Source organism: Atta colombica, unplaced genomic scaffold, assembly GCF_001594045.1.
Source record: "Atta colombica isolate Treedump-2 unplaced genomic scaffold, Acol1.0 scaffold88, whole genome shotgun sequence".
NCBI classification, from domain to species: domain Eukaryota; kingdom Metazoa; phylum Arthropoda; class Insecta; order Hymenoptera; family Formicidae; genus Atta; species Atta colombica.
Window position 1 is genome coordinate 1,002,244 of NW_017259581.1, and position 20,146 is coordinate 1,022,389.

Genomic DNA, 20,146 nt, shown 5'->3' on the forward strand with positions numbered 1-20,146 from the left:
TAATATATAATAATTATATTCGTAATAATATATAAATAATATTATTTAGACGTTTCGACCTTATATTAGATCATCTTCAATAAATTATTACATAAACATATTATCTAATTGTTATAATTGCGTGCCATGATAACAATATTTACAATATTTTAAAAATTTTACAATATTTAAAAAAAAAGCTTGATTTCTATGTGGCCTTTCTATTTAAATTTATAATGGATTCGCTCACGCTTTTCGTGAGTGGTTGATATGTTCACATTATAATCATATTCTTTTTATAATTATATTCATCAATTCTTTAAAACAATTTAAATGTCCGGTCTTAATATCATATTTTGAAAACATATGATAATTAAGACGGACATCTAAATTGTTTTAAGGAATTGACGAATATAATTAGAAAGAATACAATCTGAATATAATATGAACACATCAACGACTGACGAAGAGCGTGAGCGAATCCATTATAAATTTAAATTGCTATGTAGAAATCAAGCGTTTTTTAAATATTGTCCTGACACCTAATTATAACAATTAGGTAATATGTTTATGTAATAATTTATGTTATATTGAAGATAACTTAATATAAGGTCGAAACATCTAACGAATATAATTATTATGTATTAAATCGACGTTTTAAATAACAAACATTTTTCACATTAACACCAGTGCAGAGTTATATGCTCCTTATTATTATTGTATATTTATGAGCCTTTAGAAGAATTTAAATTTTTCTTTACGTCTTGTATTATATGCACATATCTTATCTAACTACAAATGAGAAATGATAATCCAACTTCAAATAAATTGTTTGAGGAGAGGAAAAGATAAATTTTTTCATAGAAATTCTCATATCAAGAACATTTTATTTTAAAATTAGTTTAGAAACGTTTAATGTCTTTTCTTTGTTAAATTTTGTGATAAAACATTCTGTATATACGAGTAATAATAAATTAAACACGTACTGTGTCACCAGCAGCTACGACGAAATCGCAGATGATTCTGACAGCTTCATCTCCGCGAATACCATTATTTAAAATCATCTGCAGAAGTCCGTCGTTGTTTGATAACTCGATCATTTCTGGCACCAGTTTGCGCACCTTGTCTAGCACCTCGTCGGCAGCCTTAACGAACTTGTTCCACACTGGCAACCTAAGCTTCATCGCTAACTTGGCTGGTATCATTGAAAGACGTGAAGTATATGTGAAAATCTGATGTAATATCGTGGCCACATCCTCTATGTCACGACGTAACCATGGTTCGCAAGCATGCCATTGCGAACCTATCATGGTCCCTAACATCACTATAAAAGGATTATCGATCAACATCGCGCATTGTTAATCGCGAAAAATCGTTTAAAATAATTTTACATAGTCGACGAATGCACTAAAATAATAATAACGATTTAATAAAGTATGATTATGTTAAATGCTGCTATATAAAAACTGCTGCTATATAAAAAACTCTATTATATAATGACTCGAAATGTACCCTCGATAGACCACTGATACAGCTGATGTTCCAGATTCGGTATTACACAACCGATTCGGCTATACCTTTGCCATTCCTTCGTGAGATTTTCGGCGGCTTCCTGACAAGGTCCACAGAAAAAAGTCTTTGGTGCAGGTTTCAGCATTACTTTATTGAGAATTTTACGGTAATGCCACCACTCTTCTCCGTCCCTATTCCAACAGCGCAATGTTCTTTCGTTATCGAAATTATTTTATGACAAAATGAATTACTTCACTGAGAAGAAGAGAATTCAGACGAACGAAAGATGATTTTAATTATATGAAAAGATTCTAAGAAAAATTAAAATTTTCACAAAAACATCTTATAAAACAAACGTTTCGATTCTCATCGCTAATATCTAATTCTATCGGAATTTATAACAATTCTTTTCTTTAACATACCGATGGGAGAACATCGTACGTACATGAAGAGTAGACCTCGGTTTTGTGTTCGAATTTCGTTATACAACATCCAGGATTCCGGTAAGAAGTGCCGCGGCGTGTTACCCGCAAGATCGGCTAATACTTTACGATATTCAGCTGGCGAATTAACGAAAACAGCTTCGATTGGTCCAATCTGATCTCTAAAGACTGGTCCAAGTTCTTGGTGTCTATTGTCCACGTATTCATGTAGTTTTTTCGCACCACCGGACATTATCAGGGATAATATTGTACCGAGCCAGGGAAGACCTCGTGGCTCGGGTGGTTCCTTCCTCGCTGAAGTGCCGAAATCTTGCGCGAACGTTCGCGATAACACAGAGCTCAAGCCTTGATTAGTGATATTCCACGAAGAAGGAGCAGCATCGTTAATATCATTTAATAATAAAAACCGCAAATCAGATCCAAGAATCGTTCCGCGCTTGCTAAACGAAACGTTGAAATCATTGTGGAAGTTCATCGACCTCGTGAATCTTCGTAATGTTCTTGGTGTAGTATGCATCTCTTTGGCGACACCAGGTATACAAGCCCGAGAGACGAATGTGCAGCTTCGCTGTCAACGAGAAATCAGATCGTGATCGTATCGAATCTGATACGCGTATACCGATTCAGCAATTTTTTTTTCAAGTCAACGAAATTATTACAAAACAAATAATGTATGCAAACGAGGATAAGCAAGTTTTATAAAAAGAAAAGTAAACGAAAACATCAGTTTAATGTATCACGTGACATGTAAAGCCAATGTTTTGAAATACAAGTAAATACAATATTGCTCGCTTAAATGTAATGTAATCGAGTTCTTTGTTTTTCGAATGTTAAACAAGGCCTTATCTGGAGTATGTATCACATAATATCCGGATATCTCACCGATATTTTTTCCCCTTTCAAGCCATCCTAACTCATACGTTGGAAGGCGTGGTATAATAGGGAGATAAAAAGTGCAGTTAAGAAAACAGAATGATATAAATGAAACAATTATGTGCGTGCGCAATCAAATTTATAATTTTGAAATTAATTAAGAAATATGATCAATGTTTCACATTCATGAAATAATCTTCAGTTATAAAATATTGTTTATTTGATACTCAATATATATATAATGCGTTATAGGATATTCGATATATTAAAACAGATTATACATTAACAGATAAGTATTAATTTATTACATTTTCCATTTAATTCGACCTAGAAAAAAAATATTTGCTGTTAACAAAATTAAAAATCTAATCAATTAAAAATGTGTGATTTTCATTAAAATTATTCTTTTTAAATAAATATTATGATAATGACGTCAAAGTTTAAATTTTGACAGCTAATAACATATTTTCTTTTTTAATTTATAATCTAATTAGAATTTTGTCTTTTACGCTCTCAATTGAAATTGCATAATCTATAAAACTTTTATGCTATTTTTAATACAATAATATATATAAAAATATGAACATCTCTTAAAAAGAGATAGAGATGAACTCTTTCACTTGAGCGAGCGATTGCGTCGACGGACCAAATCTCAAAGTGCAACGTTAATGATAATACATTATCCTTTAATCCAGTATTTTTCAAACATATACGTGTAATTTTAATTGATATCATTTCAATTCGGTAATTTTGATTTTAAACAATTAAGTTTTGCTTTGTCTTTAAGTTGTACTGTGATTTTATTCAATTTGCAATTCAATTTTTCCTCCATCGTGATACATTTAATTCACGATCGATTTAACTACATTTAATTAAATTTTACTCACAGCAGCAAGCTAAATTTAGTCCGCGATGAAAAAAAAAAAAATTAAAGCGGTTCGAACCGGTTAGCAGTTCAAAAAGATCGTTATATATATAAGGAAATATCCTTTAATAACATAATAAATGTATACACACCGATATTTAATTTTAATTAGTTCCTCTTCTTCTGTCGTTATATTATATAGCAATTATCGAGCAATTGCATTTCATCTCAGGATGTTGTATTTGAAAACTGAGACTCGCGTGATTTCTTCGTTCTCCTCCTTCGTTATACTCAGTGTCTGAAGGCTCGAGCTCCGTATAAACTCGCGTACGTGCCGGTCTAACAAACTATGCTCGATTCTCAGGGGTCAAACTGTCGAACTCGCTTGGTGAGCATCTCGATCCTCACTATCGCGCATGCGGCCTCCTGGTTGCCGGTCGCTGACAAACCGGCCGGAAGCGGTACCGACCGGAAGCGGAGCGTAGTCGAGCAGTTCGAAATGACCTTCTGTCTTCCATGCGACTGAATTCGCGACAGGCTTGCAGCAGGAGATCGGGTACCGTTATCTGGAACTGCTCCGCCATTCTATCCTTCTCGTCTTGAATTAGAGACGCGGTCAAATCCGCTTCCCAGGTTTCTATATAAGGTAATTAATTATCATTACGCTAAGCGCGCGCTTTTTTATAGAGAAATTATTTCGCGCTCAGCATCAGCCCGCGCGTTTAAATTCCTTACGTTTCTTAAAGGATAATAAAACAACCGGATCGAGTATCGATCAATCATATAGATAACTTTTTCCAAAAACGTGAAAAGTAAAAAAATTTTTTACTTTTACAATTTTTATTTTTGAAGTTTTCGAAAAATTTATTCCAAACAATTCGATAATACGTGTCCGGTATGTTTAAAGCGTCTCACTTTCCATGCGGGAAAAAGAAAGAAAAGAGAATTCTTCTCTCTGAGAAACTTTAAATTGCTCCACAGACTACATTACCTATAAATAAAACGCAAATATTTGAATGTCAGAATAGCCGAGTCTGTCGAGAGCACAGAGAGAGACACTTCGATTACATTCCGAGATATGCTAACATCCCGAGTTTATTCAAAATACATCAGCTACATGGAGTTTTATGTCACGTCTATACATTCCTGGATCTTTCGAGATTTCGGATGCATCTGATATATACTTGATAACAAAATCCATTCTTCTCCTTTTTTTTCACTTCATCCTCTTCTATTTTTGCTTCTAAAAAATAAAGGAATAAGAGTTGTGACACATTCATAGCCCGATGATATCAAGTAATTGTTATTCATAGCCGGAATTCATCAAGTAATTGTCATTTCAGACAATTTTAATATCCTTTTTATAAAAAGATTCAAGTTAAAAGTCTCTTGCGCTCTAAAAACGTCATGGAATTTTTAATTCCATTCATCTCTTCCATTTGCTTTTAATTGTTTTTTTTCAATTTTATTTCAAAACTAATTATATCTATTATATTATCTGCCAATGTACTTTAACTTTAATCTCGGTTTTTTATCTCGATAAAATTAATTCTCCATCTTTTTCTAATTACAAGGGCTGATTCTATGTAAGATGAACTTCAGTTTAATTTCAGTTTAACATATGCTGTTTACCTTTTTCTAATTCTAAGAATTAGGAAAAATGAAGTGTAAGTTAAATCGAAATCTGCAAAATTAAAATTAATTTTACATTGACAAAATCGATTCTTAAAAAAAGAAACAAATATTAACTCTTTTTATACGCAATGACATGCTGATCTTTTATTACGATATAAGTTTGTGTCTCAGATTAATTTTCATCACGTTTATAATAAGTATATAAAAACTATAAAGAAAATTCTTGTGATAAATATGCAGTATAATGTATCTCATAATTTTTTATTCTTTTTGTGACATCAAAAAATTTGAAATTAAAAAACGGGACTTGAACAACAATTTCTTCTCTGAATATATTCTACGATTCTATGTGTAAATATATACAATTAAATTTTTTTAATTTCGGAAAAAAGGAGATAGGGGAGCATTGCATATTTATTTAATATATTCTTACATATACTTTAACATTTTTAGAAAATATTTATAAAGTTGTACATTTAAAAAAAAATAAAGATCACTATATATAATTAATTTAACCTAAAATTAATTTACTAATTAATTTATGTTCCTATAAGTATTCCAAAGGAAAGAAATTTGCAGGACACGAATATGTGTATTAACGGTTAAAATGCAATAAATGCGGAATGGAACGTAGAATGGAAAATAGAGAAGGAAAGAGTTGGACAAGATAAAAAAAAGCGGACGCGCCATGGGCGCGACTAACCAGTTTGTCTTGCATTAATAACGATTACTTTAATGATCGTTATTTTAACATACTAATCAAGTGCTTGATATTACAGTTACGTGTTATTAAAGATCGAAGCAACATATTTCATGCTTGATTGGTCCCAAGATTTGCTTTCTTCACCGAGTTTCCGCACTTTTTTTCAACGACCGTTCTCCAGCAGGAGGAAATTGTGATTCAAAGCAAAGTTCATGGAGTATCGATATTTCCCATCTCGATCAAAGTATCGATATCGCCCGCGACGGGTGCGAACCGCGCGACCTCTTCCCATCTTTTGGCCCGTTTATAGCCCGTTTTGGAGGCTCGGCAATTTTCGGCGATCCAAATAATCCTCGCATTCCTCGCGCGCGTTTAGCGGCGCGCGGTGCGATATTTTTGGACGCGCCGCTTCTTCGCTGGTCTTCGCATCGGCCAGCACTGCGGCGTTATCGTTATCGCGTCAATATCGGTAACGGCATAGCTCAATCTATTCATCGGCTGCTTTTGCCTTCTCGCTCCGAGTTGTTCCACGGTGACTTTGACTGACATTCCGTCCGCCACTTATAGCAACTCGTATGTCGACGTAGGTACTCGTAGGAGTCATAGGTAACCGAGGAACATCGTCGTCGTCGTTGTCGACCCGTGGAGCTGCACTGTGCTGCACCCTGCTGCACTCTCCTTTTTTTTTCTTTCTCTGATGCGCGTTGTTCACCTCGTGTCCTGGGACTTCTGGGGTGCAAAAAGTGCGAGTGTGTCACGAAAACGCTGAAAAAGAGTCCTCTCCTGAGAAGCTTCTTGGACTACATGGTTACTGAGCTAACATTTAGCGGCTGAAATCGGCGAGTTGAAGAAGGAGAGAGATTGGACAAACCCACTTGTGGTCTCCCCAAGATCTCCCTTTCGAAAATTCATACAGGCCTTTTAAAAAGATTTCCCTAATCCTGCGGTTCCGACGAACGTCATCAGTAATCTGAGATCGAATCCCTTTCTCTCGATACAATGGATATCGACGCCGACACTTGTCTCAAGGAATGGAACGATTTGGTGCAAGACTACAAGGAACTGGAGGTGAGAATCGTCGTCATCGTAGAGGCGTGTTCAGATTCCATCTAGGTGCTCCCCAGGTGTCATGTCATTCTTATCTAATGTACGATAAACGAGGATGGAATGACACTCAAGTGGGAATGAATTCAGAGTTCAGAATCTGAACTCAGCATAGGACGAGGCTGACGAAGTTAGGTCTCATCCTTCGTTATTCGCGAATCATGCCAATCGGCATGACGGAAGGAAGATGAAAACAAATTGCCGTTTTGATGATTTCGCAAACATCATGTGATATCGTGTGACCTTGATGATAAATCGATTACGCGCGAGTGACTTGTGTTATTTTTCTTTAATAACCGTTCTGATTAATAATTCTGCATTTTAATAACCGCGAATGATGCTGCAGAATTTCATTTTAAAGCACAAATATTATTGCGCACACTCGCAATTACTTCCTAGATTGTTTCAGTAACTCGTGCAATGTTAGTAGAGCTAAAAGTATGATTTTTATACTTATATGATATAAAATGTATCTAATTTACATGAATATAAAAATACAAAAAATATATAAAGTAATAAATGTGTAACACAGTGACCGTTTCATTTTTGTTTAACATTGACAAACGACAAGGATGTAATGATTCACTGTGTCATCTGTATAGGCCTGTTCTTTTTAGCTGAACTTTTTTCTTTAACGAGAAGAGAAAAGGAAGAAAAATGAACCAATAATTTTAGCTAAAATGAACAAACCTAATATGTTATATATTGGAAAACATCCATAAAGAATAACAAAAATGAACAAATGATCATTATCAATTAATCGAATTAGTTATGAATCGAATCATGTTTATGACCTTTGATCGTTATTTATTAACTGATAAACAAGATATTGAAAGATGCTTTCCATTTAATAACCCAGGTTAGTACAAGTATCTTTTTATCTTTTTTGATATTCAATCAATGAAAGATAAAATGATACTTGTATTGTCAAATGGAAGGCATCTATTGATTGTTGTTGTATTCTAAAGATATCTTATTTACTTACAGGCACTAAATAGGGAATATATTTTGAAATTAGAAGAAATTGGCGAGCTGCAAGCAAAATGCATCAAAGGTATCTCTCATCAGAAATATCGAATGGGTGTAATATCCAAATCCTTAAAACAGTAAGTTTACGAGCAGCAAACAAGATGGATTGAAATGAATTGAAATGGATTCAGATTTTCAGAAATATTGATTCACGAATGTTAAAATGAATGCTTTTCAATCCTGAATGCATTTTTATTTATTTATAGAAATTGCATGGAGCATATTTGTATGCCTTTCAAAAAATAATATTAACTTTTTCTGTTGTGAGTACTATTCAATTCAAAATTTTGAATAGGAAATGCAGTTTTTCAATCCAATTGAATCTAATTGAATCCAATTGAATCCAATTAAATCTAAAAAAAAAGTATTCGCTATTTAAAATATACATTCGAATAGAAACAAATTTCAATCCATTTTAATCCATTCTCGTTTGTTGGGCAGTCTATAAATTTTTTTTAGAAGAATAATCGATAACTTTCAATTATATTAATTAATTAATGTTTTTATTTATTAAATACTTAGAAAGATATACCGATAATATTTGCAATATTTGCAATTATTATTTAAATTAATTTATATTATATATATATGACAATTTATATAATGTTTATCTATTTCTAGGCTAAATACAAAAGAAACACAAGAAGAATTGCAAAAATCTATGACGAGGAGAGAACAGCAGCTCAGAGAGATTGAGCAAACTTTACCTAAATCAAACGGCATTTACTTACAAATTATTCTAGGCAGTGTTAATGTCTCCATATTAAATAAAAGTGACAAGTATGTTACTGTTAAAAATCATATCTGACATATCTTTATTTGGAGTGATTTCATAATAATTGCTTTCAGATTCAAGTATAAAGACGAATATGAGAAATTCAAATTAGTGCTGTCCGTAATTGGATTTGTCTTATCTGTATTAAATCTGTTTACCAATATAAGGTGAGATATAATTTATTATAATCAATGTGTTTTCTATTTTAAATTATATACTACTACAATAAGACATTCCATTTTTATTATTATATTACTAAATTTATTATTTATATATATTTATTTATTTATAATTATTGTGTTTTATTTTATGTTTCAGAACCTTAGAACTTAGTTTTATGTTTCTTCTCGTTTGGTACTATTGTACATTAACGATAAGAGAAAGTATACTCAAGGTAAATGGATCAAGAATTAAAGGATGGTGGAGATTCCATCATTTTCTCTCAACAGTAGTATCCGGGGTTCTACTAGTCTGGCCGAATACTGGACCGTGGTATCAATTTCGTAACCAATTCATGTGGTTTAATGTGTATATCAGTGAGTATTGCATAATTTCTAAATGTCATAAAAATCTAATAATATAAAAATAATAAAGATAAATAAAGGTAAATAGCTCTAGAATTGAAATATTCAATAACTTATAACACTATATTTTATTTTCATCTATGTATAATAGCGAATTTTAATTAATATTTTTCAGGTGTAGTCCAATATTTGCAATTTCGGTACCAACGTGGCGTTTTGTATCGGTTAAAAGCACTGGGAGAGAGGGACAATATGGACATTACTATTGAGGGATTTCATTCGTGGATGTGGCGCGGTCTCTCATTTCTGCTGCCGTTCCTCTTCGCTGGTTATTTGTTTCAACTTTATAATGCGTACACGTTATACGAACTAGCATACCATCCAGAGGCGACATGGCACGTACCAGTACTTAGCGCCATGTTCCTCGTATTATTTCTGGGTAATACTACCACCACCATCATGGTAATCCCACAGAAACTCGTCAAGGATCGCGTTAAGGATCAACTATTCGCTTTTAAACCTGATCACAGGAAAGAGGGAAGAACACGAGATAAGAACAATAAAGATGAAAAAAGTGAGTGAAGGAAGAATTTCGAGTACTTCCAGCTGATGAAAATTTCGACTTAATTACATGGAAAATAAATTGGAGGAAAAATCACAAAGATAAGATGAATACGCTATAAAATGGTGTTGGTGTTGGCTCTAAAATATAACGAACACAACACTTTGTTGCGTTTAGCAATGGAAGTACACATACACGCATATACGATGTGAGTGACTTTGATCACAAATAAAGAAGTTTCCGCGTATTTTTAATTACTTTACTCTTGGATAATCCATGTCAAGTGTTCTCGAGAATACTCTTTATATTCTTTGACCGTCCTGAAATAAACTTGTCTAATTCCAACAATAGACTGCTCAACGAATTTGACGAATTAGTTTTTTATATGAGAAAATGTAAAATGTGTTTTAAACATATTATTTTCAATTATCTTTCAAAATTAAGAACCTCCAGGAAATAAAAACTTAAGAAGAAAGACTTAAGAACTTCCTAGACAAGAATTATGCAAATCTATTTGAAATAATTAACATAAACTAATTATTATTGTGTGTGTGTGTGTGTGTGTATGTGTGTATGTGTGTGTGTGTGTGTGTGTGTGTGTGTTCATATATGACAATTAATTGAATAAATTAATCAAAAATTAACTAATTAATTAAAATTAACGTGATTTTTTAAAATTTTATTTTCTGAAAAATATCTATTATTTAGAATTTCTAATTAAGCATCATTTCACGATAGTTTTGATTGAAGAAAAATCAATTCCAGATTCACATCACAATTTTCTGTTCTATTTCAGAATTTATATGATATACTCACTTGGATTACTCCAAATATACACATTTATTTTTAATTGAATTACTAACTCGATATTATGATTCTATCATGATACACAATATGATGACAAATATTAATGCCCAAACACAAACTCCATTCGACAATAGGCGGACTAATCTTTATTTGCGGATAATTTATATGTGTATATAATTTATGTATGTGTATATGTGTGTGTGTGTGTGTGTGTGTGTGTACACACACACACACATACACACACTCGCCTATTGTCGAGCGGGGTTTATGTTTAGGCATTAATATTTGCGCATTATATTGCATGTCATGATAGAACCATAATATCGAATTAGTAATTCAATTAAAAATAAATGTATTTGGAATAATCCAAATGAATATATCATATGTAGATTCTATATGCACACACACACACACACACACACACACACACACACATACACACACACACACACACACACACACACACACACACACACACATGGATCTAAATTACGTAGTTATTTTACATGCAGATATACATATACATATGTGATACCATGTTTATTTCGTACGATATCGCGCAAAATGCACCGAAAATGATCTTGTATAGTATAATTATGACATATTTTGCTCCAAATGTATTTATTGAAATGTATTTACTCATGTGTAAATAAACGCATACCGAGCCGCCTAATCCTATAACGATAATCCGTAGTTAAAAGTTACTTAGAATTGCTAATCCGAATTTTTTTAAATAAGTTTCTCTTTCTTTTAACCCTTCTATTTCATTTATATCATATATGAGCATGAAAATGCGTGTCTTGTCAGACATCGTGAATGATATTTTACTGCGGATAACATAATGAATTAATGTAAAACGTAAACAAATTATGTATTATGTGCATTTTATTATATAATAATTAACAATGTATATTTTTGTGATAAATTAAGTAGGAGCGAAAGTGATCTATACATATCAAGTGAGTTGATTTTTTTAAAAATTCTTATTTTTCTACTTCCTTTTTCTTCATTATAATTTTAGATATGATCTTGACTTTAAAAAAAAATTTCGAAGATGCTATTTTATCAAGTGATAAAAATACTTGATAAATCATGAATGGTACACCATTCATCAACTTCTAGATCCACCAACGTCAAAGCGCAGATACTAGCTGAAGTGAAATTCAAACACAAAAAGGAAAAAGAGAAAGTATTAGCGTACGTGCAGGTAGAATATAAATCAATGAGAAGAACCGACTAGAACTGGCAACTGTAGCTACGCCACTGTCTGAAAAAGCAATAGTTTAGTCATCGCAATCTACGACGCTTAGGTAAGCACAACCAGTCTTTATCGTACGTTCTTCACGAGTGTACACGTCGTGCAAACTTTGCACATCCTTTTATATTCTACTGTCTATATATTAAAGTGAACAGGTGCGCATTGAGGAGCCAAGATGCCGGTAAAAATCAATTGGCCCATGTTGATGGCGACGGTCTGCCCTAACATTGGCGGCTGGATTGACAGCTACTTTGTTAAAAAAAATATCAGCTGGTACGAGGTGAGATGACATCACATACAAGTACGTCGGTGAAATTACGTCATTGTCATGATATGAGAAATTAAACGAAGCGTTATTTATTTGGAAGAATATTCGTTGCTATGCGCTTTTTCTGCAAAATCTAAATATAAATTCGTAGAAACATTTGTAGGTGAAGGTCATTTGATATATGCACGAATCGATATAATGGCGAAATGTAAATATGCTATCTGGATCATTCGAGCCACTTTGCTGCAATATAAAAAATTATATCTCATATCTTGATCTATCTTCATTAAATCTTAATAACACACAGAAATTATACAATATTACTATTTATAATTACTTGCAATTATATTTCTTTATAATCTGATATCTATAATAGTTTACAATTATAATTTTGGTTATATATAATAAATATATATGAATTATTTAGAAATATTATAACTGTACGTATTTATCTAAACTTTCGTAACTATATATTATCTATAATCATGATTATGATAGCTTAAAATTGTGTTTATTTTTACAATTATTCATAACATACGCGATACATCAATGCAAATTCCAATAAACGGACAAACGGACAAGATACTTGTCTGTATTGTACTCATAATTAATAATAATTATAGCAAATAATTCCGCGAATCTATAATCAATTCGGTTACTTTTTTTTTTTAGAATTTATAGTTGTCAAAATCTCTCGTTCAGAAAAATAATACATAAATAATATACCTTTTTCATGGATGTGTTTTTCTCTTATTTCGTAACATCTTCTTTCTCTATGTAATCTTCATATGTACAGTCTTTCAAAAAAAGAACTACAAAACTTTTCAGGTTTACATCCATCTATAAATAAAGAAAAGATTTTATGTAATAAATATACAGGATCTATATAGAATTTGTCTTATCGGCAATTTAAATGTCAAATTATTTAACAGATTACTCGATATAATAAATGAAGATCAAATGATTACGAATATCGATCGCTTGAATGATGAGCATTTAAATAATTTAAAGAGATTTATGAATGCTCGCGTTCAGAAATCAGTGTTTAAGAGGCCTACATACATTTTTCCTAACAATAACCATAAAATATATCGTAAAAAGTAACCAATCACAGTCAAGAAACTTGTCAAAAACTTTCAACTTTGATTGGCTAATTCTTATGGTACGTCATACGATTACTGTTATGGAAAATGCGGGCTCTTTAGCGTTTTACGCTATTATATTTTTAGATTTAGAAGAATCTTATCAACGAAAGAAACTTCCAATAGTTGCAAAATAAATATTCTGCTGAACATGACCATTCATTACAAAAACTTAGTAGTTATATATAACTTGGTATAACTATAAATCTGTAATTATGCTTATGTAACCAGTGATTGAGGGCACAGTTTATAATTCCGTAAGTGTCGCTTTATAGGATACGTAAGAAAAAGATAGGTTTTGCAAATATTCAAGAGAAAATCAGAAATCTTTTCTCGAATATTAATGTTGCAAAGTAAGTGCCGATACGATTATTTCGATACTTTTATTTCGCTTACACAAAATCTCTTTTCGTGTGAAAGAGAAATAGGAGGCTTAACTTAACGATCAAGCAGCACTTCTATCTACCGTCAATCGCGGAAATGCTCAAGTGTGTTTACAATAAATTACACCTTACCGCTAATGATATAATAACACGTAATATATCGCTTTTGTACGTATAGATGTGTCCGCCGCGCTTAATCCGTCACTCTCTTGTTCCAGTCACTGAAAAAGCCAAAGTACATCCCGCCGAATTGGGTATTCGGGCCCGTGTGGACCACCATCTACTGTACAATGGGTTACTCGTCATACCTTGTGTGGCGAGACGGAGGTGGCTTCGAGGGGGCGGCCGTACCGCTCAGCGTCTACGGCCTTAATCTCGCCCTCAACTGGTCGTGGACGCCGCTATTCTTCGAGACTCGTAACATAAAATTGGTATTACATCTAATTACATACACATACACACGCGCGCACGCATACATTAATCGTAAATCTCTGAGATCGTTCGAGTGTTTTTCGCATAATTTTATCATAATTATAAATTTACCATTAATCAATTTTTTTATTGCTACATTATTTATATTGGAAGATATCTAGGTAGATTCAAGATGGATCTTTTCGAGATTCGCATCGCTTAAGATTAATCCTAATTAACAAATAAGTGATGAAAACCATAGAAGATTATATTCGGTCAAAGCGAATGATGATACCTGATAATATTCTTGCGTAATTCTTACAATTTCCAAATCAAGCAAATGGCGCGCCAATTATTTGTCAGTTTTGAAATACAACGGATCTAGACCTCTATTTTTGAAAAGTATCGCATACGAAAAACTAGGGAAATGCTATAGTATATGTAACACATACTATAGTATTTCCATAGTTTTTCGTGCGTTCCATAGTATGCAATACTTTTCAAGAATAAGGAGCCTTTGTTCTTGAAAAGTATCGTATACAACAAATTTAAGAAAATATTATAGTACATTACGGGTACTACAGTATTTGTCCAGTATGCGATAATTTTCAAGAATAGAGGTCTTGCTCTTTTTAGCGGTATTTCTTGCAGAGTTCACCTTTTCTTTTTTCTTTTCACATTGGAGAGAAAAAGAAAGGAACTAAACTAAAATTATACAGAATACAATATATAATAGCACAAATTAAATTGACAAGCAATTAATAATGTTGATGCAATTAATAATGAGGATCTTAAAGAATTGTAAAGAATTTATTGCGAAAAATATTCTCTAATCAGGACTCGAACCTGAACCTCTTTTCGTTCCGTGTGTGACGAGTATCTTACTAATTCTAATTCATGAATAAATATATGACTAGAAAACAGAGATAATAGAAACTAATTTCTTTTTCATATAATTACGAAAAAGACAGCTTATCTTTTTTTCAAATCGAATTGAATTTATATTTTTAGAAGTAAAGATTATATATCAATAAAATTTTATAAGAATATCTTTGTATAATACATAATCTCCATTTTTTTAAATATGCAATAGTTCTTGATTTGCAAAAAAAAGTTATCAATGCCCAATTTGCTCGAACGATCCTTGAATCTTACAATGATTTTAGACCGAAGCGAGTTTAGAGATTGCTTTGAATGCGGTTAGATCCAACTTTTGTGAACTCATGTTTAATTGATTTTAACGAAAAATCAATTTTATACATAATATAATTATTTCTCAGTATGTTTCCAGTTTAATTTCCAAGACAAGAACGATATATGTTTTAGATTTTTTATATACGATCTGTTCTTTAGCATTAAAAATTTTTTGTTAATTTCAAATATACATCTATTATCATTTTAAGTATAACGAGTGTATACTAGTTTAGCTACAAAGAATAGACCTTTTTATAAATCTTTTGTAATTGGAAGTAGAATGACATCATTTAGCGATTTTGGAGCGATCCTATAAAACTTCGCTTCGATCGAAAATGTTATTAAGACTATTGTTTTACATTCGTACACAGGCTCTCTATGAAATTGCGGCGTTGTGGATCAGCACGGCGGCGGTTGGGGTCGTGTTCTTCCACATTAATCCCACTGCCGGTTATCTCATCATTCCCTACGTCATGTGGAACTCTTTCGCCGCGACATTCAATTATGTCATCTATCGAGATAACAAACAGCCTCCTGCTATTGAGAAAGCCGAAGGAAAGAAGAACTAAGGAAATTTATATAGCGAAAAAGAAAGGGGGAATAGAGAGAGAGACACACAGCAGTGCCGTGGATGTCTGCTTAGAAAACCAGCTTTTGTTAAAAGAGCATTCCTCACGAGATTAATGCTAATCAACAAGTGGGCTTAACAAGTACTTTGAGTAAGATTTGAATATATAAAAATCGAGTATTCGCATATATCTCTATTAAAAGAGATCTTTTATGAAAGCGATGAAAAGAAAAGAATCACCGCGAAATATTTCTATTAGAGTCTATTGCTTTTTTTTTTTATTTGTATTAATATAGCATTGAATGAAATACTTTGTAGTAGTTTTTTTTCCTTTTTTTTCTATATAAAGTTATTTAAAAAAAGATTATGTGCGAAAATACTCGTTATTCAAAGGCGTTGAAAAACTTGGTATGCATTGATATGGATAAGTCTAGCTTATCGATTGGCTATTCTTTTGTAATCTTAAAAAAATTGAATTAATCGAGCCCATTATTCACTTTCGTACATCATTATCGTTATGGACCACTTCAATCGTCGGGTTCGACGAGACATGCCTTTGCATTGAACGCACAACGCCGTTAGTATACACATGTTTATTGATCGATATACGAAATAAAGATCAGCTAACCGACCACGTGTACGTACATTATACAGTGTAATATCTTAAATGTACTATATATAAGCTTTAATAAATCATATAAAGTAACCTGGGAAAGGATGGATGGGAAACAGATGGTGTGGACAGGAGACTTTCATTTTCTTCACTGTCTACCCTATTCTGTGTGGAGCTACGGAGTCTTCTTTTGAATTAATTAGTCTCAGTAAAGTAATGTCAGCCATGAATTTGGAGAATTCCCGCCTTTAAAGCTGTGATCTTGGCATCAATCTCGTCTTTTGTACAGAATAGGGCAGAATATATTACAGAAGAGCGATATCGAGTACGATGACACGGGCGGCTGCTCGATCTCTTCTAGGCGGCTATTGCCGCCGTATTCAGCTGCCATGTTTCACAAGCGCTACGTGGGTTCGGTTGCGTAGATGTAGCCTTGTTGTTGTAGCACGTACAGTCGCTTCTCCACTGCCTCTTTATCTGAAATCAATGGCAAACTGTGATTACTATGAACGATAAAATAAGATAGAATCGAACAAAGATTATATTGGCAAAATAATCTAATTTAATTTTTTATTATAAATGAGCGAAAGAGATTTATCTTATACAATGTATAGCACTGTAATTGATAAATTAAATTGGTTATAAATAAATATTATAAGTTGATGTGCAAAGATGTTTTATATTTTTGCTGTTTACTTTACATAACACAAGCGAATTCTACACTTTTATTTTATTTTTATATTAAAAATTAAAATTAAAATTTTAAATATATATAGGCTGAAAAAGAAATTATACGAATCATCAGAAATAATTGAGATAATATTTTTATTATCATCGAAGATATTTTTTCAAAATTTTTCAAATTAAAAAAAAATAAACAGATTTGTTAGCGAAGAAGTTCAAAGAAGATACAGAGCGAAAATAATACGTACATTTGATAAGTAGAGCTCGATCCTGACTATGGCTGACATGTTGCGCTAACGAATGTAATAATATTTGCGCCGTGTGATATCGTTGAAAACATTCACCGCCTTTTCCGAATAGCTCATCCAATGCCGCTGATTGACACTGAAAGTATAAATAATCCCATTAAATACTTCAAATATCATATCAAACGAAATTGCATTGTTTTTAATCATCAAAAATATAACATAGATGTATATTCAGCCTCAGGATAAAGAAATCAATGTGATAAACGTAATTGAAAAAATGTGAAGTTATTTTTTGATACCATGTGAATCGCATGATTGTACAGTATCTTGTCCGCCGTGGCTCCTGTTTGACGAAGAAGCCCTACGCTATTCAACTGCTTGCATTCCGTCAAACACGATTTGAATTTCTCGTTCATAGTACTGACAACTGCAATATTTAAAAAAGAGCAATTTAATTTCAGTTTATATAAACTAACTCATATATCAACTTAAGTTTAATTAACAAATAATATGTACAATAATATAAAATTTAATAAATAAATTATATAAAGTGATGTCGCAATGCTTTTAGTATTTTTAAAGAAATTTATTCTTAATGATAATAGAAACACTAATGTCTTTCAAGTTATAATAAAATATAAAATGCACTTCATAATTTGAAAGACACATAGAAACAAATAATCTTACATCACATTAATTTATATAGTATGGATTTATTTTAAAACAAAAAACAAAAATTTTTTAATTTCTAAAATTTTTTAATTTTATATATTCTAAAATTTTAGAATTTGTTTTCAAATTCAGGGTAAATATTTTAATTTAAAATTTGAAATGTATATGATCCAATATCTAATGTTAAAAATAACAATAATAAGAACTTTACCATCCTTCACAGTGGCTGTTGGTTGCAGCCTTCCTGCTTTAAGTTCCTGAGTGGCCAAATTCAGACCGGAGCTAAGCCATTGAAGAGCTCGTACCAGAAGGATGACCTGCTCGGCACGTTTTCTAGTGGCCGCATTGCCAGCCTGTTCGATGCTGCCGAGAGGTGCCGGTTGTTCGATGTTTCCGAGCGGGCCAGCCCTGGATCTGGCGACTTCGCATACGCATTCGCACAACGCCACGACAAAATTCAACTTGGCCAGGATCTCGTTGTGCTCACGCTCCATAAGTGTCTCTTCCGGTAACTCCGGCGCAATGAACGTTAATGGACGATCTTCGATTGTCGTCGGAGGTATATCGGGAAACAGATTTTGGAAACTACCGGCTTCTATAGATGAGATAGATAATTAAAATTAATAAATATACCTATGATTTATAGGGAAAGTACGTAAACGATTTGTAGAGAAAAGACTTCTCTTTTTTCATACTTATCTAATATAACTTTCGAACAAAATATCCATTAAGACGACATTGGAATTATCAGATTAAAAGTTAATGACTCTCTACTATGATACGGATATTCCGCACAGTTCCGATGTTAGATTTTTTGACAATGGCCAAAACATTACCAGATATTTCCGGAAGAGTGACGGCCCTTGTGCCGAAGGGTATGACAGGCGAATGTCTAAGAGTATTGTTGTTATCTTGAAAAGCTCGGGAAGTAGGCGAGCCGAGTACTGCTAGCGGACCTGTGAGCAACGGCGAGGATGCGCTGTTATTACCCGTGGAACGTCGTAACGGTGAAGTTCCACTCGGCGTGTGTGAGTGTCTTGCTACAGGGCTGACTTGCCATGTATTGGGTGGTGGTGGAGTCTCGCTCAACCTAATTGTTGATATATTAGCTTTAATCTTTTAGTTTAGTTACGTTATATTATTTTCGAATATCTGAATCTTTAATAAAAAAAAATGGTGAGAGTTTACAAAAATTCAATATAATTTAAAAAAAACAAACAAAACAAATTTTAATAAACGTACAATTCCACATTAACCGACTGTTAATTGTTCCATGCGATTGATTTATTCCATTAACAAATTAATTAATAAAATAATAATAAAATAATTAGCAGAGAAAAAGAGAAATAATTTTTATTAATAAAAAATAATTATATATATATACGTGGGTCGTTTGATAAGTTTGGTAAATTTCCATGAAATGGCGCTACAATCCATTTGATGACGCGACATCTCGAAAGATCCACCCCTTCAGATCAAATTTCAGCCAGAAAGGACGCATAATTCACGTTTGGTAGTCATTTGAAATAGGCTGTCTCAACGTCTGCAAGTCTTCCCACCGAGCCAAGTTTTTAAGTTTGGGAACAGAAAGAACACGGGGCCAAACCCGGAGAATAGGGTGGATGAGGAATCAATTCATAGCCCAATTCGTAGTTTTGTCATTGCAATGACTTGTGGGACGGCGCATTGTCTTGATGGAAGAGCACTTTTTTGCGCGCCAATCTCGCTTCAAATGACTACCAAACGTGAACTATGCGTCCTTTCTGGCTGAAATTTGGCCTGAAAGGGGTCGAAGAGTGGATCTTTCGAAATGTCGCGGCATCAAATGGATTGTAGCGCCATTTCATGGAAATGTACCAAACTTATCAAACGACCCACGTATATATATATATAT

General features: G+C 32.8%; 4 protein-coding genes across 7 annotated transcripts in view; 2 read left to right on the forward strand and 2 right to left on the reverse strand.

Moving 5' to 3' along the window:
* The window catches only part of LOC108693118 (cytochrome P450 315a1, mitochondrial), a 4,853-nt gene extending 1,004 nt beyond the window's left edge, over nucleotides 1-3,849 (reverse strand). The window contains exons 1-4 of the mRNA XM_018201862.1: nucleotides 3,825-3,849; nucleotides 1,937-2,502; nucleotides 1,492-1,682; nucleotides 966-1,303 (exon numbers count right to left, since the gene is read on the reverse strand). Coding sequence (XP_018057351.1) covers nucleotides 966-1,303; nucleotides 1,492-1,682; nucleotides 1,937-2,451 — 1,044 coding nt within the window. The 5' untranslated portion in view covers nucleotides 2,452-2,502; nucleotides 3,825-3,849. The remainder of the gene's footprint in view (nucleotides 1-965; nucleotides 1,304-1,491; nucleotides 1,683-1,936; nucleotides 2,503-3,824) is intronic.
* Nucleotides 3,850-6,120: 2,271 nt separating this feature from the next.
* LOC108693146 (transmembrane protein 120 homolog) lies at nucleotides 6,121-12,107 on the forward strand. Of its 4 annotated transcripts, XR_001932014.1 has the most exons (7): nucleotides 6,121-7,078; nucleotides 8,102-8,220; nucleotides 8,765-8,923; nucleotides 8,993-9,085; nucleotides 9,237-9,454; nucleotides 9,618-10,212; nucleotides 11,934-12,107. XR_001932014.1 is itself a non-coding variant. In XM_018201917.1 (6 exons), the coding sequence occupies exons 1-6, from the start codon at nucleotides 7,010-7,012 to the stop codon at nucleotides 10,022-10,024; spliced, it is 1,065 nt and encodes a 354-aa protein (XP_018057406.1). In that variant the 5' UTR covers nucleotides 6,121-7,009; the 3' UTR covers nucleotides 10,025-10,366. The 4 variants fall into 4 exon arrangements, 3 of the variants coding, with proteins under 3 accessions (XP_018057406.1, XP_018057407.1, XP_018057408.1); XM_018201917.1 differs by lacking the exon at nucleotides 11,934-12,107 and having other exon boundaries at nucleotides 9,618-10,366; XM_018201918.1 differs by lacking the exons at nucleotides 6,121-7,078; nucleotides 11,934-12,107 and adding an exon at nucleotides 7,245-7,552 and having other exon boundaries at nucleotides 9,618-10,366.
* Nucleotides 12,108-12,137: 30 nt separating this feature from the next.
* On the forward strand, nucleotides 12,138-16,750 carry LOC108693147 (translocator protein). Its single transcript, XM_018201920.1, has 3 exons — nucleotides 12,138-12,349; nucleotides 14,081-14,293; nucleotides 15,839-16,750. The coding sequence occupies exons 1-3, from the start codon at nucleotides 12,245-12,247 to the stop codon at nucleotides 16,034-16,036; spliced, it is 516 nt and encodes a 171-aa protein (XP_018057409.1). The 5' UTR covers nucleotides 12,138-12,244; the 3' UTR covers nucleotides 16,037-16,750.
* Nucleotides 16,533-20,146, reverse strand: part of LOC108693145 (serine/threonine-protein kinase ULK2) — a 7,970-nt gene continuing 4,356 nt past the window's right edge. Inside the window, exons 10-14 of the mRNA XM_018201916.1 lie at nucleotides 19,089-19,342; nucleotides 18,464-18,847; nucleotides 17,880-18,007; nucleotides 17,581-17,716; nucleotides 16,533-17,125 (exon numbers count right to left, since the gene is read on the reverse strand). Of these exons, the coding sequence (XP_018057405.1) occupies nucleotides 17,052-17,125; nucleotides 17,581-17,716; nucleotides 17,880-18,007; nucleotides 18,464-18,847; nucleotides 19,089-19,342 (976 nt within the window). The 3' untranslated portion in view covers nucleotides 16,533-17,051. The remainder of the gene's footprint in view (nucleotides 17,126-17,580; nucleotides 17,717-17,879; nucleotides 18,008-18,463; nucleotides 18,848-19,088; nucleotides 19,343-20,146) is intronic.